The sequence below is a fragment of the Chinchilla lanigera genome, unplaced genomic scaffold (genome assembly GCF_000276665.1).
Source record: "Chinchilla lanigera isolate Chin_1 unplaced genomic scaffold, ChiLan1.0 scaffold00006, whole genome shotgun sequence".
NCBI classification, from domain to species: domain Eukaryota; kingdom Metazoa; phylum Chordata; class Mammalia; order Rodentia; family Chinchillidae; genus Chinchilla; species Chinchilla lanigera.
In genome coordinates, this window is record NW_004955407.1 from 41,273,781 (window position 1) to 41,301,397 (window position 27,617).

Here is a 27,617-nt window from a genome sequence, read left to right on the forward strand (position 1 = left end):
AACACACATCTGGCCCAGGAGGCCTTCAGCCTGGGACAGGTCCATCTATAGGGTCCTTACCAGCATCCAGCTGGGAGGAGTGTGCAGAATGGTGCGGGAGGTACTTAAACAGCCGGACGTCAGGCAGAGGGAGGTAGCCCGCGAAGAGGGGCATCACCTCCATGTGCACTCTGTGAGTGGCCTGGGCAGCCACGGGCATGGAGATAACACCGCAGCTCTTCCCACACACTGCCCAGTTGCTGCTGTTGTCGACCACTGAAAGGAGGAGCAGAGGCTGTTCAGTACTCAACCGGAGCAAGTGGCACCATGCCAACCACTGCTCCAGGCTGGAGAGCACGTCTACCCAGGTATGCCTATGCCTTCACTGAGCACGCTAAGTCCTGGCCGTCAGCATGCAGTCAGCTCTCGTTTACACTGGACCACAGTGGAGAAACACAGAAAATCATCAATCGTGCAATAAATGAAGCACGGTTAGATCAGGCAGGTTAGATCAGGGCAGTGGTTCTGTTGGGGCAGGGACAGCACCAGAGCCCTGCACCCCAACCAGACCTTTGGGGCAACCACCTGTAGGTGAGGAGGGCACCACAAGCCTGCAGGGCTGCGTCCCAGGACCCCACAGCCTCGACACACAGCTGTCACTGTGAAAGTCAGTCCCTCAGAGCCAGCCTGCATCTGACTCTGGGGTCTCACACCCGACCAGGCACTTACCAGGCCCAGCCAGGGACAGGAGTGAGCAGCACCGCCTTGCCTCAAGCAGCAGACAAACAGTGGCAGCCCCAGGAGGATGTGAGCAGGCCAAGGCCAGCTCGCAGCAGGTGCAGGTATGTGAGTACAAGGCTGTCTCGGCTGGACAGAGGCCCAGCAGCACAGGGAGGGGCACTGCATGACAAGTGAGCGGGCTGCTGGGCCCTGAGCTCACAGTGACCCTCTATGCTCTCACAGCAGAGACTGCTAGCAACCCAGTAAAGTCCTTCCCAAAGCAGTCACAGTGGCCACGCCACCCAGCTCAGTGCAGGCGAGTATTTTGTTGCACGTGTGACGAGTCTGCACACCCAACGAAATGTGTGCAGGGGAAGGGGCCAGCCTCCAGCCTAGCCTTTGCTGTCCCACATGTGAGACCGGGAGCCCAGCCTGGCACAGCAAGGGTCACTGACCACTGCCCAGGGCCCTGGCCTCTGTGGGCATCGTGTCATGGGGCAGGGCTCTGTCACCTCTGTGGACTCCTGGATCCAGTAGTGCTACAAGCCCAGTCCAGAGCTGTCATGAAATGGTGCGGGCATCTCCAGCCCTGGGCACAGGGGTTTGCCGTTCTCACACAGCACTGCCCCCACTGCAGGAGAAGGGCATCAGGGCCCACGCAGGAGTGCTAGGCTGTGGCTGTACTGGACATACTGGCCACTGTGTCTTAGGGCACTCTTTTGGCTTGGAACTATGACTGATAAACAATGGGTCATGGGCCTTGGCTACCTGACAGATATTTTCTTCAAATGAATATGAGGCTATCACTTCTAAGAAAACTAACAGTATTTATTGCCAAGGATATACGTTAGACTTTAAGTAAAAATGTGAATTCCTGAAAACTTGCACTTGTAGCTGCAAGCTTGACAGAGCCCCAGTGCTCACAGACCATGCAGGGGACACCCGCAATGTGACCTGCGCACGCTGTGAAATGGCACACATCAGCATCTAGGAGACTGACCTACTTGGGAAACCGTATTTTCCAAATGACCAAGGCACAGTCTTACAGTCATGCCTAGGTAAAGATCCACTCGGAGCACAGCGCAGACCAAGGATTTAATGATGAGTGTGGTAACGCTGTCCAAGGGATACAGACTCCACCTATAACCAGTCTGTCAGACACGCCGGCTTCGCTGGCCCTGGGGCAGTGTCCCAGAGAACCCATAGCCTTGGGAGAGACTGTTACAATCTCTCCCCTTTCCTGGCTACAATCTGCTTAGGCTAGTCTCTTCATGGACTCCAGCAGAGGAAATACATCCTCAGGATAGAGTGGGTGCAGAAGGATGACATCCACCTACCTTCTGATGGCCGACTTCAGAGACGTGAAGAATGCAAAACATCATTCTTCCCACTATGCTTTCTTTTGTGTTGGGAAATAGTTTTCATGAATGACCTCATGTAACGGGTTTACTGCTGTGATTGTAAGTAAACATCTGGCTTATTGAGAAGCACTGGAATGAAGCAGCCAGGGAGGAAGAGGACAGGGAAGGGCCGGGGAGAGTACATGCCCAGACAGGAGGACAGTGCAAGCGAGGTGGCAGGTGACTGTGGGCCAGGCAGTGGAGCCTGGCCCTGCCTCAGCAGCAACAGCCAGGTCCTGGACCACAAGGAGAAGAGGCCCAGACAGCATGGGATGTGAGCTTGCTAGAACATTCCATGAAAACAAGCCTACCAAACAAGCACCTGTAGAATGTCCTCCTGGGACTGTACTCAGAAGACCACGTCTCCATGACAAGTCAGGAAAAGGAGTCTCAGGACCCACCTTCATACATCAGCTTCGTGCAGAAGTACTCGTCAGACCCTGTCAGCGCCTCATCCTTGTCCACCTCCAGGAGGTCAGTGAGCCGAGTGATGGATACTTCCAAGGAGCACAGCACGCCAGTCCTACAGTATTCCATGCCCGCGGGCGGCAGGACCTCTGCCTTCACGTTGTACAGGGTCTGGGCAGGGAGGGACAGACAAGCTCACACAGGGCTTAGAGGACCATGCCAGGATGCCACTGCAGCCATTTACCCAACAAGACATCTGCCTCAGACACCAGTTCTTGGGAAGTTCTCGCCCCAGGGCCTTTGGATCTTTTAAGTCAGGGACATTTTCAAGTACCAGAAGCAATATCCCTCTATACGTGATAACGAACCTTTCTGAGCTTCGGATGACACCAGCAGCCTGCTGCTTATCGATGTTTTGCTTCCTTTGCTCCCTCTACTCATCTGTACTTCTGAACCTGCCTGAGGTATTTTACAGCAGACCCCAGCCAGCCTGTCACTTCACCCCATGTGTCTGGTACTCACTACTGAAACATGGACATTTTCTTACCGAAGCACAAGCCCATTACCACAGCTCAGCAAAATCAACACAGATCCCCCACATCCCTCCAGGCAGTCCGAAGCCAAGTCTCTGTGGTCAGCCTCTCCGCAGCTCTCCTTCTCCCTGCTCTGAGGACCTCCGGTGGGGGGCTGGAGACCTGGACTGTCTCCAAACACATCACAAGGATGCATTTGTCTCGAGGCTCAGATGAGACCCAAGCGGAGACTGCGGCTTGCTCTGAAGTCCAACCCTAGCTCAAGCTCTGCTGCTCAGGGCCAGAGCAGCTGAAGGAGAAACCGGTTCCTTCAGGGGCTGTAGGTCGACGACTAGAAACAAATCCCTGCCAAACAAGCTCTCACAGCCACGCCGCCTGCCTGCAACAGGGTGTCACACGCTGCCTCGTGGCTGAGCGTCTGTTCGGCCCTGGTGTAAGGACAGCTGAAAAGCCACACGGAAAGAGGGACTTTAACACCTTCCACCCCCACCCCCAACACTAACTCACAGCAGGTCAGAACCTGGATGCAAACACTAAGACTACAAAGCTCTTAGAAGAAAAAAGGGAAGGAAACCTTTATCACCTTGCATGAGGTGCTGGGTGCTCAGATCTGAAACTAAAAGTCCAAGCAATAAAAGGGGGAAATAATTAGATTCTACCAAAATCTAGAAACTTCTGTGCATCAAAGGACACCATTAAGAAAGTGAAAAGACAACTCATGAAATGGTAGGAAATATATCTAATGATTTATATCGTTAGGAACTGAGAGCTGAGATGTATAAAGAACTTTACAGCCCATTTAAAAATGGGTGAAGGACTTGAATAGGCGTCTCTTCAAAAGGGACACACACCTGGCTGTGAACCATGACAAGATGCCCCCATCACTGCCCACTGTGCATGAGGATGCGCAAGCCAAGAGGCAGCACTCTGCAGCTGCCAGGTCGCTGTCACAGAGATGGCAGGGACACGTGCAGGGAGCACAGGGCCAGCGCCTGCAGCTTACACAGATCCTACAGATCCTCTCTACATTCTTAACCTGACCAGGAAGAAGCTGCCAGAAAAGTGACAGGGACACATGCCGACTGTCTACACTGAGCGACCAGGATACCATCCACAGAGCCCTCACTACCTCCAGGACCCCTGCTGTCCACGCAGCAGGAAGGGTCAGTCCTCACCCAAGGGTACATCGTGAACACTGACGTGGGAGCTAACTAAAGCTGAGGCTCAAAAGGAGGTGTCTGTCTGGTGAGACGGGGACAGAGGAAAGGCTGCAAGTGCAAGCCCTTCTCAGGGAAAACGCCCAAGGGTTTCAAGGAAAGGAAAGGAAAACCCCAGCATAGTCCAGTAACCTGAGTTACTCTCTGCTCAGCACCTTCTTGGCTCACTAAGCCGGCTTCTCTCAGCATGGCATTATCTCCACACTCTACAATATTATTGTACTTCATTTAGAAAACTAGACACCCGCAGAAAACCACAGCCTTAGGCCAGGTGTGGTGGTGCATGCCTGTAATCCCACCACTTGGGAGGCTGAGGCAGGAGGATCACTGTAAGTTCAAGGCCAGCCTGAACTCACTAGGGAAACTCTGCCTCAGAAAGATAAAAAGAAAAAGAAAAAAGAAAACCACGGCCCTGTCTGCATAGGAGCTGGTGACCGAGGTGGAAGAGTGCTAAGTGGCTTCCAGGGAGCTGCTCAGTCAAGGTGAGGAACGGCACCCATCTTCCACACTTGCCCTGGGGCAGCACTAGAGCACAGCCCCACGGGTGCCACCCGAGGACCCAACAACTGCACTCCCGAGCTCCGGACTCTACTGAGTTCCTCCTTTTGAAATTTAAGGCTATCAAGACTATGACGCCACCCTTCACGTCTGCACCCCACACACCACTCCCCAAATGACCCATCACGTACAAAGAAGCTCTCCACTTGGAATTCGTATGTGTAGGGCTTCAGGGAGATGGACAGCCGCTCTTCGGAGGCCGGGGAGAAGCCCATGGAGAACTGGCAGTGCAGGGCAGGGGGTGGCTCCTGCATCCACTTCAATTCCCAGATGAAAAACACCAACTGTTTGCTGTGGATGTGCTGCAAAGAGAGCCCTGTCACTGCACACACCAAGAAGCCAGAGAGGAGCTGACGTCCCCCTGCCCACCAAGGGAAGCGTGCGCCTCACTGTGCACCCGTGGTCTTACAACACCAGCCACCGCCCAGCACCACGGCCCCACCTGGTCCAGCCACAGACAACACATGACCCAGAGCCAGTGTTGGCGTCCTATGATTCTAAGAGCCTCACAGCACTGGGACCATAAAAATAGCCTTAGGAATATTTATATTTATGAGTCCATAATATACCCCATATAGATCTCCAAAATGGGAGATGTAACTGACATCTTTACTTCTGTGCTCATCATTTTGTATTTAACGTGAACTTGACTTAGAACTAGCACAGCCAGATGCGTAACCAGAACATGATGACTGCAGAGTCCACACTAGAGGATGGTGACAGGCTCAGCTAAAACAAGAAAACAATCACGTTCTGGCGAGAAAGTCTTTTGAAAATGCTGAAGAGAGACATTATCAGAAAGCCTCAGATTGTGTGAACATTTGGCACTTAACTGCAAAAGCACATGTGGAAAAGGGGCAGGAAGGGCCAGGGAAGACCTGGAGGTGGCCTGCTGATTCTCTGTTGTGGAGGCTTCCCCTACAACAAAGGATGGGTAACGACCTACAGAGACGCCCCGCACCCAGGCCTCCTCCTTCACCCTGTAATTGGCAGAAACGGGCCAGCAATCATTCCTGAGTCCACACGCAAGTCCCGCATGTGCCTGTGTTTGGATAAATCATGTGCAGAGTAGGCCCCGTGTGAGACTAAATTCTAAAAACACAAGATCAATCTATTTTCTAACACACTTGCTGCACCCTCAGCTGACCATAAGCCCACTTAGTGCATCACTGACTAACACAAACAGCAAACATCATGCTGACTCAGGCCTGCTCAACACACACAAGCTCCTCTGGGTTAACAGCGAGACCCCTCTCTGCACTCCCGGCTCAATCTCAAAGCTCGCCACCTCACTGTCAGCAAACTGCAGGGTGGCATCCTGCCACACCTGGCCCTAGAGGGCACTTACCTGTGGGGATGGCGCATTCAGTGGGGTCAACTGCAGGTCAGCGGTGCCTCTGGTATCTACAAGGTTACTCTCTGTCAGCTGGAAGTCAAGCTCTGACAAGTTCTGGACACAAACTTGAACATACTTCCTAACCAGAGAAGCAAAATATGATTTTGACATGTAAAAATTTTATTAAACGTATCTCAACTTTGTTAAGAAGACCCTCACTGATGAGGGCACCATGAAAGTCACAAGGAAAATCATTTCTGCTTTTGATTTTACATGTAAAACCCACAAGAACTCCACATCTCTTCAGAATAAGCTATTCCCGTGGGGAAGGGGATGAGAAGACACCCCGATTCTGACAGTGCCATCACAGCACACTGTGTGGGCCTCCCCAGTCAGGCAGCTGGGTGCAGTGTCCTCTGGGGAAGGACAATGGGAACTTGTCCTCACTGCAAGTCAGGGTTGGTCACTGAGTAGCCAAGTCATCTCTGATACCCGCAGAGCTGTGAAAGTAAGTCTATGGAAAGACACCGCAGATTCTCTGAGGTGATAGAGGTTTTTAATCACATTACTACAGTTCCCTTGCTACGATTTTAAGAAAAAAGCCATTGCTGCTATAATGCTCAACTCTGCATGTCGTTTTAACGTCTTTGCTTCCAGTTTCCCTAGGTATCATGGATGAAGCAGGGATGGTTACAGCAGAGAACTGGGCAGTGCTGAGTGCCAGCCGCCTCACTTGGTCCCCTCCACATGCTGCTGTCAGCGGCAGAGTAGGGCTGACCGCGCCTCCAGAGCAGAGCTCTGGGCTGGGCGATGCAGCCACTCCTGGGGGACCACAGACAGACTGGAGATAGTCCCAGGCATCACACAGGACGGCAGCCTGTGGCACGGGCACGGGGCGGAGGCAGAGCCCAGAGGTGCTGCTAACCCCTCCTCCAGAGTTGAGGACACCCCCCTATAGTAAAGAACCACCAGGCCCCTAATGGCAACGTCTAGGCAGACCCTTCTCCAGAGGCGACCATGCTGAGGAGGAGACCCGAGCAGGGCAGGCAGCCGGCTGAGTTCACGAGACTGTGTGGAGGTCAGATGGTCACATGGCAGCCTGCCAACACGGCAGCAGCCTAACACGCCCAGGAGGGTAAACGCAGACAAGTAACCACATAGGGACCCGTCTGGACCAAGGCCAACCACAAAACGTCACTGGTGAGACAGAACTGAGCATAGACGAGGTGCTATAGGACACCAGAGAACCACTCTGAATTTTACCAGGACCGATGGCAAAGCAGTTATGTAAGAAAGCACCCTAATTATCACGAAGGCCAGCAGCACAGCAGGGAAGAGGCAGGTTCAGATACCTGGTTCTAGCAGAAAGCAGGGAGTGCGTGGTCCTGAAGGGCACATTGAACGTCAGCGCAATGACCGTGGAGTAGATTGACCACGGGCAATCGATTGACACCTGTGGGGAACAGAAAGGGGGACCCCTGCTCAGCCCACAGGCTGCAGGGGCTGTTGGTGTTTGCACCTTTCATAATGGCTGCTCCAAGCACTGCTTATAAAGTAGAATTCTACTGAACACGCATAAACAGCGAGAAATACGAAGCTACGTACACAAAGAACAAAGACAGAATGGACAGGGGCCACATGCCACCAGACTGGCGCAGTGGCTCCAGAGCACATGGGGCCAAAAAGAAACAAAGGTGAAGGCATAGGAGGCATGATACTTCCACATCCCGGAGGGGCATGGCCATCGAAGCATTCCTGCCCTCTGAAGCCAAGCACATAATGGAGAACAGGCCATGTCGGGGCATCGGGGGACAAGGTGTGACTCCTTGAAGGGTGGAAAGGGCACCAGGACTTGGCTTCCGCTCTCCCGTGGAACAACCGAATACCCTGGTATAAACCATCTGTTCAGGACGGAGGAACCCATGCTACAGCAAGCACAGCCAGCAGCTCCTGAGGCTCTGTGCATGAGCAGGGTGAGGAACTTCCTCCCCAACCCTCTGGGCCTGGAACCTCAGCCCCCACCACAGGTATGGGCCTGTCTGACACTCCAAGCCTCTCTCTGTAGAGCGCCTGGGCCTGGGCCTGGATCCTACTGCTCTCCCGCGTGTGCATGAAGAAGTCAGCCCCGCACAGAGCCAGGATCTTGCCACGGAGGATGTGGACACTCTGGCAACGCACAAAGCGTGCCTGGGCTTCTCTGGGTGACGCCCCCCACCCTGTGACACACCCGACTGGCTCCTCCAGTCTCATCCCAGAACTCCCAAGGAACACTCGGGCCCTCACAGTGGACCTCAATCCAAGCTGGGCAACAGGAGTCAAGGCCTGCTGTCCTTCTAGAGTGGCACCTCACAGACAAGAGTGCCCAGCATCAGGTCTGAAGCTACCTCTCGCTAAACAGGTGGATGGATGGGTGGAAGCTGCTGCCACAGCTCCTCGGCCCGCCGCCCTCCCTACCTACCTTGTGGTCAGCGGTGACCATGCAGGGGCTCCCCCTCTGTCTGTCCTTTTGCTTCCTGGGGGGCTCCGGAGTCCCCCGCGTGTCAGTCTCCCTGCTAGATGCTGGAGCTGATGGCAGGGACAGAACCTCCAGCTCAAATTCGATCACATGGTATGCAGGTGTGGCAGGCAGCCCTATGCTTGTGACCTTGTCAGAAGACTGGATCCGGAGCACCGAGGTGGAGGACTCTTCTACAGAGACAGAAAGCACGAATCAGAAGCCTGGAGCCTTCTTGAAGGCAGGCTCCTGCAGTCCTGCACCCACAGGAGGACAAGGGGTAGGTAAGAGCCAGGCCAGGCCAGGGAAAGCTGGAGGCAGCACAGCAGACAAGCTGGCGGGCCAGGAGCCACTCTGAAGGCCGAGACTTCAGGGCCCCGTCCCGTGCGGCTCCAAGGAAAGGACGATGAGGGGCTTGCCCCTTCCGCCTGCATAGCTAGGGATCCGAGGGCTGTGGTCTTGCAGGGCTTCCGACTGCACCTGAGAAGGGTGAGCAGTTCCTGCTTTTCAGAGGGGACGGGTGGGTGGGTGAGGATGGCAGGTGGCCTGTGAAATACAGGCTGGCTGCACCATGTGTTCCCATTGAGGTCAGTACCACCCAGTGTCACACCACAGTCAGTCTGCTCCCCCCAGAATTAGGGCCAGCCCAGTGTCAGGTAAGTCCATCTATGAGCGCTGACCTCAGCTGCCACCTGCCAACGTAGACACAGCAAGTGTCACGACAGGCTAACCAGGTACAGGGGTGCTGAGTCATTGTCACAGCCTCCCAGTATGTGGCCACACCCTGAGCCTACCTGTGCCACACCTGCCTGCACTATACCTCTCGAGTTAGAGTAGATCACGGCTCTATTCTCCCCCTGACACAGGACCAGCATGGCCTCCACGTTGCTCAGCTGCAGGCTGTCCCCATTCTTCACTGTGTAGTGGCCGGTGGTGACAGTGAACTTGACCTTCTGAGGAATACCAGCCAAAAGGCTATCTAAAGGGAACAAGATGGCAGTCAGGGCCTTTGATGAGAGCAAGAGGGGACCCCCGTCTTCCACGGCATGAGATCTGCTTCTCTGGGCTCCCCAGGACCTGCCTCATCTCCATCCCCTCTTCCCTGACTGCTCATGTGTGTGTGCTGCTTGCAGAAGTTCCCTGACTGGGTCAGAAACACAGCAGCAGGGATGGCACTGCTCACACAACCGGAAACGTGGGCAGCAGGTACTGAAGTCTCTGTGAATCCCGGCCCGGGAAAGTAGAAGCAGCAGGCCCGAGACACGAACAGGAAGGGAGCAGAGATAGGACAGGCAGGCGAAGGCTGGCCGGGGGTGGGGGGGACGACAGGGCGCCAGGGGCCTGGGGTGTGGCCCTGCTAGAGCAGAGCTCAGCCCTGCCACCAAGCACCTGCATGATGGATCACCTCAGAGGCACCCTGCTCTGCCTGCAGCTGTCATCCCAGCACAAGTGGGCGCAGAAAGACAGGGAAAATGGGGGGACTCGTTGGAAAATTGTCAAGTAAATGTGCTGCTCCCAGCCTGAACAGCGGCAACTCTCGCTTGCCAGTGCTCAGTTAGGGGCACAGTGCTCTTCAACAGACTGAACATCAGCTCCTAATCCTGGAACTGACCGAAACAGAGGAAGCTCTGCACTCTCGGGTGTGATGCCATAGGGCCAGGCTTCCTCGGTGCACCGGAGGAGGAGCCTCTGCCCAGAGCAGGAGGCGAACCCAGCCCTGACACAGAGCCTTTAACACAGTTCCGGCAGGAAAATGAAGCCTCAATGCCTGCAGCAGACCTTCGCAGACTCCGACTTTCCTACCTTCTCAGACACAGCGCAGTTGTTAAACACCAGAGTCAGCACGACAGGAACAGAAGAGCCCCAGGCTCCACCCTGCTAGGCAGGGAACCTCAAAGGCCGCCAGGCAACCAAGTCTGCGCCCCCACCCCTCCCCCTGCGCTGGTTACAGTGGCTTCCTGAGTACCCCGGGCACCACTCACCAGCCAGTGGCTCCACATGCAGCTGGGGCTCCTGAGAATACACGTCATACTGCACGATGGGGTAGATGTGTGGAAGCACGAACCACACGGGACCCACTGAGGCGCACAGCTGCCGCAGTGTGTACGTTCCCGGCTCCTTGGCCTAGAGTCAAAACAGGCACTTGCAAGGACAGCAGAGAGTGGCGCACAGAAGAACCACAGTCTTCCGCCCCATGCACCCGCATCGGCTCCTGAAAGACTGGGCCAGAAGCCTGCAGTCTCAGAGTCACTGATGCTTCTGTTCAGCCTTATGCTTCGAAGGAGGCGGTTCCAGGGAAAGGAGCTGTGATGGCACCCGCTATGAAGGCAGTCAGGAGACTCGGGGATGCACAGCCCACTCTGGGGCAAGCCTGGCCAGTGAGAGTGCTGTCTTGCCAGAGGTGAGCATATGGGCACACTGCATCCGAGGAAAGCACATCAGAGTGGCCCAGAGGCAACTGCTGTTCAGACCCAAGGCCTTTGCACTGAGATACATCCCTAGCCCCGTTTTTTATTTATTCATTTAATCTTTTCGTTCTGAGACAGGGTCTTACTAAGTTAGCCAAGGGTTTGAACTTGCAATCCTCCTGCCTCAGCATCCCAGAGTACTGGGCACCACGCTCAGCCAGAGGCAACTGTTTTGATACTGATGCATCCAAAAAAGGAAAAGATTTCAAAGTGACTGTGCCATCTTTAAAATCTCAGGTTAGCAAATGAGGATGATGACTGCTATACAGGGGAAACTGCTACTGAGTCCGGTCAGTTAAAAAGCAAATTGAATCCCCAGACAAGCATCTATATAAAGAACTCCATTCCAAATTAATCAATGGCCAAGAAGTGACAAATAAAAAAGACTTCAAAAATTTTCAGTGTATTGTTCCCCAAGGATAAAGACAAAAATACAGTGAGCCAGACAACAGGCTCCACCTGGGCCTTCTCCAGAGCCGACTTACCTGAGTCCTGAATGCTATCCTGTTGGCCCCAGGCTCCAGGGTCACGCTGCTGCACCTCAGCACGTGCGCCCCATCCTCCAGGGTGACCCCCGAGGGCGCCTCTAGAGAAGAGCCGCTCTCCTGCCTCCGCAGCAGCATGTGGACGTTTCTGCAGATAATGCCCGTGGTGTTCAAGGAGTTGTCGGAAGGGCTGCGCTCGAACATCTCTGACAGCTCCAGCGCAGGCAAGCTGTTCTGGGAAGCGGGGAGAGGGGAGACCTCGGCAGGGAAGTGGATGATCCCATTGGGCGTCTTGTGCTTCGTCAGCCACTCAGCGGTCTTCCGGTAGCTGTTCTTCTCAACGCTGAAGTGGACATTGACAGCGATCTGGTCTACACACACAGGGACCGGCATGTGGCTGCACACGGTCATCTCCAGGCACAGGGTGCCACCCGCGTGGACCACGGCGTGGGGAGGGTCGAAGTGCAGGTCCCGCAGCTGTGCGAAGGAGTGCATGGGCAGCACCACCTTGTGACCTGGGAACACAGACCGTGTGTCCTGCCCCTGCCACCGCCTTGGAGCCAGCAAGGCCTCCTGCCACCACCACATCCCAAGAGGGTCTTTGTCAACATAAAAATGTAAATGAATACACAGGTGACTCAGGGAAATTATGAAAATAACAGAAACTAACTGGCATGGCAGACTTAAAGAGAAACATGTCAACTAACTCAAATTCAAAGCTTGTCACGGCACACTTCCTGAAGTTGTCTCGGGGTCCCCACACTTTCTTGCCTACTTAAAAGTCTGAAAGAATGATGCCAGGAGCCCCACAGTCCATGAAGCCAGCCAGTGAGGCTCCAACCCAGGACCAGGGAAGCATCAAGCTCTGTGGTGGCTGTGTGTGGAGGGTGCGGAGAAGACACTGCGCTCCTGGCCTTCTGACCTCCTTTCTACAAGCACCTTGGTTTGGTCAGGGGAAGGAAAGACTGCAAAACCAACTGGTGAGCATTTCTTAGCTATTCATGGACTACAGGAGGGGCTGGAGACACAGCTCAGTGGCACAGCACGTGCTCAGCACGCACAAAGCCCCGGCTCCATCCCCAGCACTGCAAAAGAGAAAAAAGGGAACAGCTGATCATGAACTGAAGGAGACTGGCCAAGTGACTGTAAGATCAGAGAGGAACAGTAAACAGTGATGGACTACGTGATCCACATGGAGATGCCATGGAATGCTGGCAGGACCGTAACTCAGCCATCTGCCACACAAGCCAGCAGCAGGCACGGCCATGGTGTCAACAGTCCAGTCCGTTCCGGTACATTGCAGAGCCAAGAGCCGCCAGGGAAACTCATCCAGGAGGCGCCTCTTCAAGGGAACCCCCCAAGTCAAGGACCTCGCAAACCCAGAGCCAAAGTCTCTAGAAAATTCTTGTTCCTATGGTCAGTCACTGCCACAGATTGGACCATGTCCTCCAGGCACATGCAACAAAGCCCTGATCCCAACTAAGACAGTGTATGGAGATGGCTGGGAGCTGCCGACTCAGGATGAGGCCAAGGGGCTCGTGATGGGTCAGTGTCCACAGGACAGTCGCCACGCAGCCTGCTCTCTTCTGCCAGCATGAGGACTCAGGAAGCCAGGAAGAGGCCTCACCAGAACCTTAGCCTCTACATCTGACCTCCACCGCCAGCCTCCAGAGCTCAGAGGAGAGAAAGCCCTGGCCACAGTGTTTCATTACAGCAGCCGCAGCACAGTGACCCGCAGCTACTGTAGGAACTGCTCCTCTCGGTATAAGGAGCTACACGGTATAATAGTTGCGCTGTTATCAAGCGTGGTGTCCAAATGCTGAGCCTGAATCTAAGCCTTCCTGAGCACACTTGTTTAGATGCTTCCCTGAGGAAACACTGTAATAGATCCCGGAAGGGTCTGGGCTGTGAGACAACCAGCTCAACCTGATGCTCTCCAAGACAGAAACAAACACTGCCACATGCCACTGAGGGCAAGCCTTGGACGCATCAGGACATGCCATGCGGGTCCCGAGACCAGCAGGTCTGATGGCAGAGACAGGGTAGCTGGAGGTTGGTGGAGCTGGGGGTGGGGGAGCATGGGTTTCTTTCTGGGGTGATGGCAGCGCTCTAAATGGGGTGGTGGTAGATGCACACAATTGTGGATACACTAAAAGCCAAAGGGAGGGATCATGCTAGGTAGGCTCTACCTCAGTAAAGCTGACATGTTCAAGAAGTTAATGTTGCAAAAAAAAAAAAAACCAAACAAACAAACTGAGAATAGCTGTTCTGAACTGAAGAGAATTGGGATATAACAACCACATGCAGTATGAAGTTCCCTGTTGGCCTCTTTTAAAAAAAAAATTTCTAGAAACCTTTTTTAATAATTAGGGAAATTTGAATATGGACCTCTTAGGAGATGATATGAAAACCCTATGAACCCCTTGGGGTGGTTAGGAAACCACCGATGCGTATTTTTTAGAAGATATATGTTAAGCTGTTTGTAGATGTATGTTAAGCTGTTAAGTAGCATTTCCTTAAATTTCAGCAAAAAGAGAGAAGAGAGACATGCACGCTTGCTGCACACCAAACTAATCGAAGTGTTAAACGCTGACTGCAGATAGCTGGTATACTTTGTAATATTATTTTTACTTTTCTGTAATTTGTGAAAATGTCCACAACTAAGTTTTTGAGGGTTTTTATGGGTTTTTTTGAAGCGAGGTCTCACTATGCAGCCCAGGCTGGCCTCAAACTCACAGCAATCTTCCTGGCTCAGCTCCTACTCATAATAAAGCGGAAACACGAAACTCACCCGGGCTCTCTGCAGGCCACCCAGCAAAGCTGAGGATCTCCTGGCAGAAGTACTTCCGCTCCTCCTCGCTTAGGTGGTGGTCGCTGGCCAGGAGGCTGCTGGTCTGCAGGTAGCTGGGCCGGGGTTAAGGGGCCGGAGGAAGGGCCTGGCACTGAGGACACGGGGACAAAAGGCGCCCTGGGCTCCCCACGCCTTCAGAGGGTGGCCCAAGGGGCTTTTATTGTTAGTCATTGGAAAGTCAAAATTAGATTTACAAAACATTAATGAGGCATTTTCATATTCTACATGTTATACATATCACAGGATTTTCTCCTCAATATTAGCATTATTAAATACTCGATGGTGAATAATGCTGTTATAAAAATAGAAAGCATGTACCGGTACAAATTCCCTATGATGAATATGAACATTATGTATATCTAAACTGTACCAATAAACTTAACTTTAAAAATCCAGCAAGCAATTTTCCTACTTGGTGAAAATACAGGCCATAAAGGATACTTCTCAACCTGCCCAAGGTGCTTCTGGCATTCGGCAAGCTGCTTCCGGGTATGCGTGACAGGCAGGGCCCAGCCCTCGGCCAGGTAGTTTTTTAGAGCTCCCTGAAGGTAGCTCTCAGCCTTCTGCGGAGACCTTTTCCTCCTGGCAACAGCAGCAGCAAAGAGAGCTCTCCTTAGGACGGGGAACCCGTGCTCGCCCTCCACAGGCCTTGGGACTGGTGCACTCCAGGCCGCCCCAGCCCTCCTGCCACACCCACGAGACAACTGGGTGGTCCCCAGGTGAGCTGGGAGTTCTTCCCAGCAATCCACGTCCCTCATACAGATTCACGTACCTAAATTACTTTATTATAGGTTTAAGATCTCATTTCAAACACCTATCTTTTTTTGGAAAATGTGAACAGAAGCACAATGCCAGCCAGGGTCTCTTCTCGTTCATAGGCTGATTTTATCCAACACCGAAATTAACCTAAATTTTAGGTCTTTTTCTCTGGTATCAAATTCCAATGAAGTCTGCACACCACATTACAGCAGTCCCTAGACCATTCCCTCACCCCACACCTCCCTCCACCACTCCCTCACACTGCCACATCACCCCTCCCCCACCACACACCGCCACGCCACACCCCTCCACCACCCCCTCACACCACCACCGCCAGCCACCCCCTTCACATGTACCCAACATACATGGTCGTTTCCCATCCCCGGCCTTGATGGTCACAATCCTCAGAACTGTGTCATCAACTAGAGAAAACTACACATTCAGCTGAACTTGGCCTTGGGGGCAGATTCTTAAATCCTTTCTCATGATGGAGTTATAATATTTTATGTGTGTGTATAAAATTAAATAAACTTAATTAAATATGAAAACTTCAAAGACCAATATCAGTTATTAAAGGTAACAACTAAAAACTGTCCATTTGGATTTCAAAAAAAAAATAAAAGAAGAATCATGACTAGTTCAGATTCTACATTTTTCAATCCACAAATTTATGTATACTTTACATTAACTCCATACATACATCTTTTCCACTACATGTGTGAAATGTTCAAAACTAAATGAAAATACTTAAGATCAATTACATGTAAAATTCTGCCAGATCTTTCCCAATGAACCTGGCAGACCGGATCCTTCCAATACTTGTGTACATTTCTATGGCAGCATGGGACAAGTCCTGTGGAAAGCAGAGGGAGGCAGAATTATGTACTTGAATTTTTAACACTAAACCTTAATTTATTTACCCAAAAATGAAGCAAGAGACATCATTTGCATAACATTCTTTACTTGACATCTATTTTTATTTTGTTTTTCTGTAGTACATAATGTCCACAAAGCCAGTGATCTGTGCAGGTATCATGAAGCTCACTGATAAAGAGAATCCCTGAACTCACCCAGCACTGAACACAGAACTCTTCAAAGCACCTCTGCAAGTAGGTGCTCTGATATACCCCTGTCTGTCTGACAGGAACTCCTACCTCTCAGGTGCTGTCAGGGGGCCATGGCCTGGCAGTCGAGCTAACCCCTGATGATTCTACCCATGATGCTGTTCGGAATCTCCGTAGTCTGAAGCTTTTAACATCAAGCACCACACCTCTCTGCATAAGTACACACGGTCCCCCTTTTACAAATTAAAGTACTCATGTTCCCCTCTCACAATTTCCAGCTCTTAAAATTACAGGTATTCAAAGATGCATTCATGCCTAACTGTGGCATGAGGTACCAATAAATATTTGATCAACAATTGCCCCATCTTTGTCACAGCTCCCTAGCATAGCAAGGACCAAGCAAGGGCCTAGGAAAGGGTCTCCAGCCCCAGTGCACCCCAAGACAAAGGCCCTGCTGAACAGCAAAGGCTCTGGAGGCAGAGCTGCACCCCGGGCCAACACATAGGGCTCGCAACACTTACTAAGTAGTGCTTCTCGAAAGCTTCCACTGATGACAGCGCCTCCTTGAGTTTCTTGTAAGGACTCTGAGCTGCGTTGGCTTGAACAGAGAGAGAAAAGAGTCCTTATTCATCTGCATCATGCACAGCCATGGGTTTATGGTTTATACTCACCTTTCAACGCTGAGGACGTAGGCCGAGAACCTTACCTTTTTTTTCAATGCAGTAGTAGGGACTGAACCCAGGGCTTTTGTACTGAGCTACATCCCCAGTGTCCCCCCACCACAGTCCTTCTAAAGTATTTTTTTATCTTGAGACAGTCTCACTAAGTTTTTCAAGCTGGGTTCAAACTTATGAACCTCCTGCCTCAGCCTCCTAGGATACTGGGATTACAGGCGTGTGCCCCCACACCAGGCTCTCATCTCAATCTTGTTGAAATTTCAAACAAAGCCACACCAACAGAAACTACATTATCATGTCTATTGTTTTCCAAGTAATGTATTTGCGAAATGCTCTAAATCCTTCATAAAAAACTTTGCTCTGACCACTGAGACCAGACTTCTCAGAAATCCATTATGACATACACTCCAACACACTAGATTACTCCCACAATCTTCTGCAATGGCCAAGCAGTGCCACGAAGACAAATCCCCGAAGTCCCCCAGGCAGCAGGGCTCCCACCCACCTGCGCTCTGCACACACTTCAGTGACAGCAGTACCTGTTTCAGGCCGTTCAGCTCCCAGGCCTGCCAAAAGGTCAACTGTCCTGTTCAAGTCTTCAGAGTTAGGTCCTTTTTCTGACACAAGTCCACACAGGTAGCCCAAAGACCTTAGCTGTTGAGATAAACCCTAATTTCAATTACTTTGCCATGAGAGTCAGCACAGAACTCATGAACTGAAACACAAAAATTCAAATCCAGCCCTGCAGCCCCCCGCTGCATGTGCCCACGAGCACAGCTGGCCCTGCTGATTCGCTGGCCTGGCGTGGAACCCCTTGCACAATGAACGGTAGGCAGCAGGAGCCACGACCTCCTCACCACATCCAGATGTACTGCAAGGTCACAGGAGCCACGTCACCTGTCACTTGGGCACCCTCAGGGACAATGTGAACGCTGGACAAGGCAGCAGGTACCTTTTCTGTGGCATAGCTCCACAGCCCCACTGTGTGAGCGATGTTGGAGTCTATCTGTGCCCGGTCGCAGCAACCTTCTATCCTTTGCAGCACCTCCAGACAGCTCAGAAACACCCAGCAGTCCAGTGCGCCTGGCGGGACCACGACCTATGTGGCACAAATGCAGGCAGTGAGAACGGACCACGAGCTCTGGCTGGAATGCTCACCCTAACAAGGCCCGGTGTGCACAGCTGCAGGGAAGAGCAACCATTACCCAACCCACACAGACAGAAAAGAGGCGCCCTATGTCCAAAAGCATCTTTTTTCAGTACCAGGAATTGAACTACAGGACCTCGAGCTGCTGTGCCACTGAACTACATCTCCGGACCCCAAATACATCTTTGGCATTCAGTATTTGATAAGAAGGATGACTCCGCAGAGACAGTTTACAGTTGCATAATCTGAACCTGATTAAGAAGCAGCCTACAGAAAGGCCAGTTCTCACACGCCAAGCACAAGAGCTGCTCACATCTCCATGTGTACAGAGGGAGGGAGGGGTAACTGCGGGTGCATTTAGTGTTAGTGTTCACCCGCAGGAAGGCAGGCGAGTAGCCAACCCACAGCACTGAGGAATGACAACTGATCTAGATGCAGCCAGGTGTGTGTGCCTGTCCAAACCCTAACCCTAACCCTAACCCTAACCCTAACCCCTGTTGCTCAGATAGGCGTTAGAGTATTCACAGACAAATGCAACAGAACACCAGGTTTGCCTGGGTATTCATCAAGGGGCATGGACAGGGAAATAGGAAGCTGGCCGTGCACCGCTAAGTGTCCCAGCTGCTGGTGGACACTGAGAGGTCCTTAAGAATATCCTCCCTAGCTCTGCATATAGCTCAGCTTTCCATTTTAAGACAATAAAGCTGCATTGTCAGAAATGCAAGAGCATCTGATCTGACTGCTTTAACAGTATTTGCTCACCTTCTACCACCTGTGAAGTGGGAACATATCTCACCACCACCAGCAGCTTAGTCCTACAGTTGATGGCAAAGCCAGCTTTTCCCTGGTGGCACTGAATGCATGATGTACTCCAGACTGGCATCTTGGTTTCGGTGAACTATACTACTTGACATCAGTCAAGGTGGGGACGTGATCGGGGTTCCGCATCAGTGGACAAGTGAAGGCGCCTCGTGCTGACAATGGGCTCTCAGGAAGCCGCCCTCCAGACACTCTGAGCACCAATAAAAGTGAAGGCTCAGAGTTCACTGAGGAGAAACAAAATGCCTCCAATGTTTCCGGGACAGCGAAACTGCCCAACTTTTGAAAGACACGATAAACAGTTTACGTGCATTGAAAAAGTATCAGCATAGGAAAAAATGCAGAGAGCTTGGCACTGTAGCCAGCAGCGCCCTCATCCATTAAACTAGGACAGGAAGGGGCTCTTCTGAGACACCTTGATCCCGATTCCATGCGGCCTTTGTGAACATGACAGTCACCTGCATTCAGGCTGGGGACAAAAAGACCTCCTGGAGCAACAGGAGGCTCGTACAGATCTGAGGTCTACATAACACCCTGGGCTAACAGTCATCTGACTCAGACAAACCCAGGGAGGGCAACACAGTGCAGAGGCAGAGGGAGGTCAGCAGCAAAGGGCCCTGCGGTGCAGGCACAACCAGGAGAGCACCTGGCGGCGCGCCCATCAGAGCCTGAACAGCAAAGGTGCGCCCCAAACCCACCGTCAGCCAGGCCAGCACAGGTGATTCCATCGAGCAAGCATCATTCAGAAAGTGGAAGGACACATAGCAGTGGCCTTTCTTTCAAAACTGCCAAATTAGCGGCAGCCAGGGGATGCTGAGGCTCCAACTTCAACCTCCAGCTTGGAGCTGCCTCATCTCCTAGCCCACACACACAAGGAGCAGACTCAGGCTTTACTGTGTAGCTGAAAGCCGGAGCTTCTCAGAAAGCCCTGCCCCTTGGAACACACACCTCCGTACCCATCACAAGCGGGCATGGCCCTGGCTTCCCCGAGCTGCTCTGGGGGATGGTTTTCAGAGAGCCCCGCAGCCTCCTTCACTTCCTAGGACACCATTCTACACTTGGGCTTTTCCTGAACGAAAGGACACACATGTGAGTTGACACCAGAGGTATCTATGGTACCGCAGGGGCCGTTCACCTCTCATCTTATTATTACTTTTTTAACGTTACTATGAACTGTGTGGTGGCCTGGCCCCCAAACTGACCCAAGGGAACTCACCAGGGTTTGGGAAACTCTGCCCCTTCTCACATCCCAGGGCCTGACAGGGGTGGGCTGCAGGGCAGTGGGTCACCTAAGATTCCAGACATTTTAATGAAACAAATTTAGTGAAAGTATAATTACAGTAATATCTTTGCACTGCTTTGAAAAATAAGTTACATAGAGGGAGTTAAGGGGCATAAATCCTACATCCAGTGCTCAATCAATTCTTACATGTGTAACCACTGCCTAAGGAATAAAATGCGTGCCTTTCCCTGAAGGTGCTCTTGCACCTCTCAAAGCCCCTCTCGTAGCCCTGCCTAGCTCTGAGCAGCACACACATGGCTCCTGGCTCAGCAGCATCCACAACCCCTTTCTGTCAACAGGCCGATACCGAGCACTGCACTATCCTAGTGCTCACCCACTCTGAGTGTGTCCGTTTGCAGGGCTGCTCCTGCTCCAGGGAAGCCTTCTGTTATGATTGACACATTGTATCAACCTGGCCTGGCTCAGTGACTTAGCAGTTCTACATCCGGGGTGTAGAGGACATGCCCCTACTCTTCTGGGATGCAGGTTTTTTTTGTTTTTTTGTTTGTTTGGGTTTTTTTTTCTCATACCAGGAATTGAACTCACGACCATTGAACTCATGACCTTGCAGTTGCCAGGCAGGCACTGTGCCACTGAGCTAAATCCCCAGCCCCACCCTTCTGGGATGTGGCTCATTGTGTCAATGTGAGAAGTTTAGAGGGTAAACTATGTGACTCAGCAGGGGGCCAGGGTCCTTACTTTGTATTCATCCTGAGCCTGTGCAGGCAGAGGGCCTGGAGATGGTGTGAGTGCCACACGCCCCTGGGTGGGGATGGCCAGCTTACAATATAAGGGAGGGAAAGAGGCCTGCTTCTGCCCCCCACCCCCGCCTTTGCTCTCGTTTTTGCTGTCTTCCACAGCCATGAACTGTTGCCCTCTGCCATGCGCCACCCTAACTCGGAGCCAGCCGAGTAGGGACTGAAACCTCCACAAACTGTGAGCTAAATAAACCTTTCCTTCCCTAATTTTGAGTGTAAGTCGGGCATTTTGTCTCAGCAAGGAGAGAAAAGTTACCAAGACACCTTCACAGACCCAGAAACATGCCCATCCAGCCAAGGCTACAGCAGCCTCTGCACATACCCCTTACCCCGCCCAGGAAACGCAGCCAGGAAGGAGCTATCCATTGGAAGTTCACTGCCTCCTCTAACAGCCACTCCCCACACAAGGCCAGTGCAAAGGGCCTGAACACAGAGGGGCATGTGATCCGCCCCAAGAGTCTCTGTTCTGCCTGGGGCCAGCCTGTGTCCCTTGGGAAGGGCACCACCCCAGAACCCACACAGTCCTGGGCACAGCAGGCAAGATGCTCTGCCTCAAAGCCTCCCACTCGGGACTGGGTGGGGTCTCACCATCTCCTCGTAATTCCCAGTGCCCTCACGAGACAGGATGGCAAGCCCCTCCACACTCTTCTTGGCCATTTTGACTCCCATCATATGAAAACGACAGACTGCTCAACCAATTTCTCAACATACTTTCTGTAATTTCTCTTCAAGTCTTTGTCTCCTGCTTACCATGATATTAATGCCAGGAGCCATTCACCATTTTAAAGAATAAAATTAACTGTATCTTTTCACCCTTTCCTGTGTCTACACGCCCATACTGGGTGCTCTGCAGCCCCAAGCTGTCACCACCCCTCCACAAGTCACTGCTGACCACTCACCACAGAACAGTTTGCCTAAGGCAGACCTTCGCAGAGAGGAGCGACTGTGTCTGGCTTCTTCAGCAGCACTCAACGTTGGTAAGACTCGCCTCACACCCCACAGTCCGTTCACTTTTGGTAACAAAGCAGGGTAACAGCATCCCTGGCATGTGCTGGACACAGGAGCTCTCTCCACAGCAAGGGACAAGGCACGCACCCGCGCAAGCGCCTGCACTGCTGCTATGAACACGGCTTCTGTGCGCAGCGGAGCGGGACTGCGCCCGTGGAGCACAGGCACGTTTTGCCACAGCAGAGATCGCCAGCCACTTTTGTGAAGCAGGGCCAGCATTCGTGCTGTTGCTGTCATCAGCAGGGTAGCTCTGATCTCCCTCACTAACACCTGCCCAGCCTGCTCACTGTGGCCACCTGGCAGCGAGCACTGGTGTTTTGAGAAGGTTCTGGCTTGGGCTCTTCTGTGCTTGGGGAGCCTGAACAACACCTGTGTGTGTGCTAGCTGGAGCCCCAGGCAGCCCATTGGCCTATGTGTCTGTGCATACAGGAGCCCTTCCTGCATCCAAGGTAAGAGTGTCCTGTTGGCTACACACAGTGCCCTGTTGCCTGTCTCTTCCCACTCTGTGCCCTGCCTTCATGGGTATCTGCCGGTGACAGATACAGGACTGCTGTGCCCTAAGAAATTTATTCACCTTATGATCACAGCGATACTCTCCCATATTGCCTTCCAGGGCTCTCTTTTTACTGTAATTTCATGCTTAGATCAAAACCCCAGCTGGAACTACTTCTGTCTGTGGTAGAGAATTAGGACTTTTCATATGTGGTACCCAGCAGGCTTAGCAGCACTTCCTGAAGAAACTCTCAAATCCATTCACTTAAGATCTACTCAGTGTCACTAAGATCTCTCAGCAAGGAGAGAAAAATTACCAAGACACCTTCACAGACCCAGAAACAGCTTTCCCATCACTGGGAAAGTCAGCTTTTCCATCCCATGGGAAAGTCAGCTTTCCCATCACTGGGACTAAAAGCTGACACCTAAAGTAACATAAGGCAGAAGACAGTTTATTTCCTCGCGGTTTTAAGAGATTCGGACCAAAATTAGTTGGCTCCAAGGCAGAAACACCATGGTGGCAGGGCTTTACAAAGCAATGCCACTCCCCCTGGTAGCCAGGAAGCAGAGCAGGGAAACAGTGCCAGAGAGGAAGGGGCCAGGGGCCAGGGGCCGGATACCACACCCAACATCATGTCCCCAGGACCCACCCAGACACACCGGAAGTGTGCTTCACCAATCCCCTCAGGAGCTCACAAGGCAATCAAGTGGACAGTCCAGCTTAACTGTCACATTCCACCTTTTGTTAACTGGACACCCAGAACACTCAAGACACATCTCCCTGAACCCCGCTTAATCTCCAAATACACAAGATCATATTTCTGCCTAACATGATTTTAACTACCCTGCATAAAACCAAAACACAGTAACAAAGTAATACCTTCCCAAAAGTCTCAACAGCCCCAGCACACCTAAAAAGTCCAAGTCAAAGTCTCCTCTGAGACTCAAGACAAACTCTTAGCTGTGAACCCTTGTACAAATAAAAAACAATCCCAAGGTACACTGACACAGGGTAAATATTCCCATTCCAAACAGAAGGAAGAGAGGGACAGAAAAGAATCAGACCAAAGCAAGACTGAAACCCAGTAGGACAAACACAAGTCCTGTAGGTCAATATCTGGGATCCAGGACATGTGGCAATAAAGTGAGTTCCTAAGGGTGTAGGCAGCCCACCCCCATGTCTTGCTGGCTGCAGCCCACATGCTTCTGTCTTAGGTGGCTCTACTTGCTGCCTGTGGCTTTCCTCGGCAGACATTCCATATTCCAAGCACCTCTGGCTTCATTACCACAGCTTCATCTACCCACCTCTTGAGGACATAGGGTCTAACCTTCCAGGCCTTCCTCTGAAATCTGGGTAGAAGCCTCCCTGACCCCATAGCTCCTATACCCTGCATGCTTGAACAACCCCATAGCTCCTATACCCTGCATGTTTGAACAGCCAGTATCATACAGACAACACCAAGGTCTGCCACTAGCTCAAGCAGTAGTCTGGCCTCCTTGGACCATGGCTGCCATGGTTTCTGAGTACAGTAAAATGAATCTCAGGTAACTAATTCCATAGGAGGACCTTCTGGGGCAGGGGGCCCAAGGACTCTCTTTTCAAAAGAAAGGCTTGTATTTTTGCTCTCTAGAACCAGCAATGGGAGGGGTCTTGCTAAGTCCTGAGATGCCCTCATAGCGTCTTTCTTTTTGTTCCTGTACAAAGTACTTGGCTTCTTTATAATGGTACCAATTTCTTCAACAAACACTTCATTTGGCCCCAGCTTTACACATGGCTCTTTTTGGATAAAAATTTTAGTTTTTCCAATACTTCTGCTCTGCTTTCTAATCCCAATTCTCAGTATAAATCTGGCTGAAAGCAGCCAGCAGTAACTAAGCCACAGTCTGAACATTGGAGTGCTTTGAAATTTCTTCCATTAGATCAATTAGTTCACCACCTGTGTTGGTTTGGGGTTTATTTTGCAAGGGGAAACAATATAATACAGGACACATATTTTATATGATTATTTATAATAGTCACCCAAAGAATGATATACAAGAGTGTGCAGGAAACCTGTCCACACACTAAGACCAAAGAATCTAGCTGAGGGCCTGGATCACAGGGAAATGTCCTGCATGAGTCCAGCTGAGGGCCTAGAGCTCATAACAATGCCTTCCATGAATCCAACTGGAGACCCAGAGCCCACCACAACGTCTCATGCAGGTCTGCTTCATGGATATGCGCTGGGAAGGCCCAAAGGTCAGTGGTAGAATCTAGGAAGTCTGTGCCAGCAGGATGAAGGATCTGTGCTAGCAGGCTGAGGGATCTGCCCTGGAGCCAGGAAGTGATGTGCAAAGTAAGCACCAGCGCTCTCCTGAAAAGTACCACAGCCATCCTCAGCAACAGTGAGATCCCAAGCTCCTCTGATAGTGAAGACAACTGAGTTCCCATCAGGAAAGCCAACGCAACAAGCTTCTCCAGGAGACTGGCACTCCATCATCTTCCCCTCCAGAGCCAGGAAGCAATGCTCAAAGTGAGGACCAGAGCTCCCCCAAAGTGAACCAAAGCTATTCTCAGTGCCAACGAGGCCCCAAGCTCCTCAGAGGATGAAAACAGCCAAGTTCATCAGGAAAGCCAGCATGACGAGCTCCTCCAAAACAACCAACAGCTCCTTACAGCTTCTACAGCTCCAACAGCCTTCCTCAGCTCCCAAATCCTCACTTCTTCTTCTCTAGTTCTGCCTCTTATGCTGCTGTCAACAGTCCTCAGGTGGGCCTCCCACACCCAGCACCATGCTCACTCTGTTCAGCTGGAGGTTATAAGTTGACCACCAGCTGTCAATCCACTACACTACCCTTAAATCAGCTTTCAACAAAGTGGCAGGACAAGGGCAAAATCTAGAAAATTTTTCTAAGAACATAAAATATATACAGTGACACTTTGATTCACAAACAATTTGTTTTACAATTTTGGAAAAGATGGCCATGTTTGTGTTTATGTGGGAAAGATGACTACAGATGTGTTTGCCACACAATGCAGCTTGCAACAAAAAAATTTTGCTAAACACTTCTGTTTGCAAACCTAATTATTTGCAAACAAAAGTATGAACCAAGGAACCGCTATACTCTAGTCCTACTTCCAACGAAGTCCTCAGTGCAAGCTGAAACCTATGAGCCTGGCCTTTATTGTCCACATTCCTGTGAGTATTCTGATCTTCTCAACTCCAACAGAATCACCCATCAGGCTCTGCTTGTAGTACTCTACAGCTTCTCTAACCAGCATCTCCAAACTTTTCCAAACCAGTTCCAAAGGCTTCTGAACCACTTGATTAGGCATAGTCACAGCAGCCACAACCCCACCTCTCCAGTACTAATTTTCTGTGTTAAGTCAGCTTTCTTATTGCTGGGACCAAATACGTGATACCCACAACTTACAGAAGGAAATAGCTTATTTGGCTCCTAACTTCAGGAAATTCAGTCCATAGTCCAAGACAGGAATATCATGGCAGATGGGCAGAGGAATGCTGCTCACCTCATCGTGTAGAAAATAGTGTAGGGGCACAGTGCCAGAAAAGCCAGGGACCAGATGTAGTACCCAAGGTTGCACCTCTATAACACACACAGAAATATACTTTGTTAATCCCCTAGACAGCACTCAAGCCAAATAAGTTGAGTCCAGCTGATACATACCCAACAGCCTCATTCAGAGCCCCCACCCAGTTCCAAAGCTCTTCTCACCGCTAATAATTCGTTTCTTTCTACTTCAGCCCAACAGAGCTCTTAAAATCTCTTGTGACAGGTCAGCCTCAGCCTCTCAGGCGTTTCCACCAACTGCAGGACAAAATGCAACCTTTACACTCTGCCTGCCAGTGCCTCAAGCCTGGCCTGCCCACACTGCCCTGAGAAGCCATCAGCCCTGTCTGAATGCACTCTCCCCACCTGCTCCCTCAATGAAGTACCATCTCCACTGGGGCAGGGATGTTTCTCTGCTCTCTGCTGAAAAGCAGACACTCAACAACTACTGCTGAAGAAAACCAACCTTCTAAAACTCAGCTCACACAGACTTCTAAAATCTTCCCAAGCACCCAATTGATACTCTGTGAATGTCTGCTGGCCTGGCCTGGTACACTACAGAGCTGCCCTCCCAGCTTCATGCCAGGACCCATTCTGTCACTGCCTAGCACACTACACTCTAGCAGCCTGCACGGAGGGCTGACCGTAATCCCATGCAGAGGTTGGGGCTATTCCTCTTCCTTCTTGGACCCTCTTCTCTACCCTCCTGTCGCCACAGGGCCTGGCAGGTAAGTAAGTGTCTCCTGAATGACTCCTGACAGTCTCTTTCCTCCAGTTTGTTCTCTTTCCCAGGGAGCCATGAAGTCTCAGCAATTCCTCCTGAGCCTCACCTCTGTACTACTACCTTCCAGTGGAGGTCCCCTACTCACATGGTGACAGCTACCTCCCTCCCCACTGAGGAACCCAGAAAGGTGTCCTTGTGCTTAGCACATCCTCTTGTCTTGCCTCTGTTGGTCCAAGACCAGTGGCTGGCTGTGACTGCACGCCTCATTCTATTCTCTGGTTTAACCCAAAACTGACCACACAGCCTCCAACCACGAGCTGTTCAGCTAACCACAATGGCATCTCCTGCACATCCTGGCTGACTCCTCCAGGACAGTGAGGAGCTGCTCCCTTGGCTACACCATCTGCTCCCCAGCAGAACCTCAGCCAATGAAGGTGGATGCTGCAGGAAAGAACATGGTTCAAAACAAGGAGGATTTCAGTCAGGTGGGGAGTCACTGTGACACATACACAGTGGCCTTCTAAAAATGTGTGACTCGCTTTATTCTCATGCATCCCTCTGGTAGCACTTTGCACATATGCACACTGTCCTCCTCTCTTCCTGAAGGCACAGGAAAGCAGGTCTGCCAATGTGGCCCAAAAGGAGGAAGCCCCCTGAAAGCAAACTGATAGTGCTCAATGAAAGCTCCAAAGGGACAGAGGGACGCATCCTGGCCTGGCAACACCCCTGGCACACACTTCTTCATGAGATCCATGGACAAGGATGCACTGCTATAATGGTAAAGGCGGGGGAGCGCCAGCCTTCGGGCTGGCTAGCTTTCTGCCTGCTGGCTCCCGGTGGGTGGGCCCCCAGCGCACGGGGAGCCTGGGGCGGGGAGCGCCGGTTT

At 51.7% G+C, this 27,617-nt stretch overlaps 1 protein-coding gene across 1 annotated transcript in view; it reads right to left on the minus strand.

Moving 5' to 3' along the window:
* Positions 1–27,617, minus strand: part of Trappc10 (trafficking protein particle complex 10) — a gene marked incomplete at its 5' end in the record, with an annotated part of 76,325 nt that overhangs the window by 2,255 nt on the left and 46,453 nt on the right. Inside the window, 15 exon segments of the mRNA XM_005375874.2 lie at positions 61–255; positions 2,501–2,678; positions 4,947–5,117; positions 6,164–6,290; positions 7,504–7,604; positions 8,610–8,839; positions 9,466–9,624; positions 10,628–10,769; positions 11,599–12,113; positions 14,390–14,502; positions 14,891–15,031; positions 15,970–16,061; positions 16,794–16,870; positions 17,489–17,603; positions 17,902–18,048. Coding sequence (XP_005375931.1) covers positions 61–255; positions 2,501–2,678; positions 4,947–5,117; positions 6,164–6,290; positions 7,504–7,604; positions 8,610–8,839; positions 9,466–9,624; positions 10,628–10,769; positions 11,599–12,113; positions 14,390–14,502; positions 14,891–15,031; positions 15,970–16,061; positions 16,794–16,870; positions 17,489–17,603; positions 17,902–18,048 — 2,503 coding nt within the window.